Below are 300 nucleotides of genomic sequence, written 5' to 3' on the forward strand. Positions count from 1 at the left end.
TTTAGATATTTGAGAAAGAAGCGGAAAAGGCTTTAAAAAGCACACTACTACAGTATGGAGCAAGGGACTATTATATAAAGGCAGGAATTTTACACATTGTAATAGGAGATCTAGTTAATGCTAAAATATCAATAGATAAATATAGTATGAATGATCCCCGTTTTTTAAATTCAAGAGAAAAAAAGTTTTTAGATAATATTATTGATGCAGTTACTGAACAAAATATAGAAGAATTTGAAGAAATTGTTCATGAATATGATCGTATAACTAAGTTGGATAATTGGAAAGTTCATTTTCTTT

The 300-nt window shown here is 27.3% G+C and overlaps 1 protein-coding gene across 1 annotated transcript; it reads left to right on the forward strand.

Annotated features, from left to right (window-relative positions):
• Positions 1–5: 5 nt before the first annotated feature.
• Positions 6–300, forward strand: PRSY57_0006300C (SNAP protein (soluble N-ethylmaleimide-sensitive factor attachment protein), putative; the record flags this gene model as incomplete). Its single annotated transcript, XM_020114166.1, has 1 exon — positions 6–300. A coding segment is annotated over one exon (295 nt), but the record flags the coding sequence as incomplete, so codon positions are not given.

This window comes from Plasmodium reichenowi (genome assembly GCF_001601855.1).
Source record: "Plasmodium reichenowi strain SY57 chromosome Unknown, whole genome shotgun sequence".
Lineage (NCBI taxonomy): Eukaryota > Apicomplexa > Aconoidasida > Haemosporida > Plasmodiidae > Plasmodium > Plasmodium reichenowi.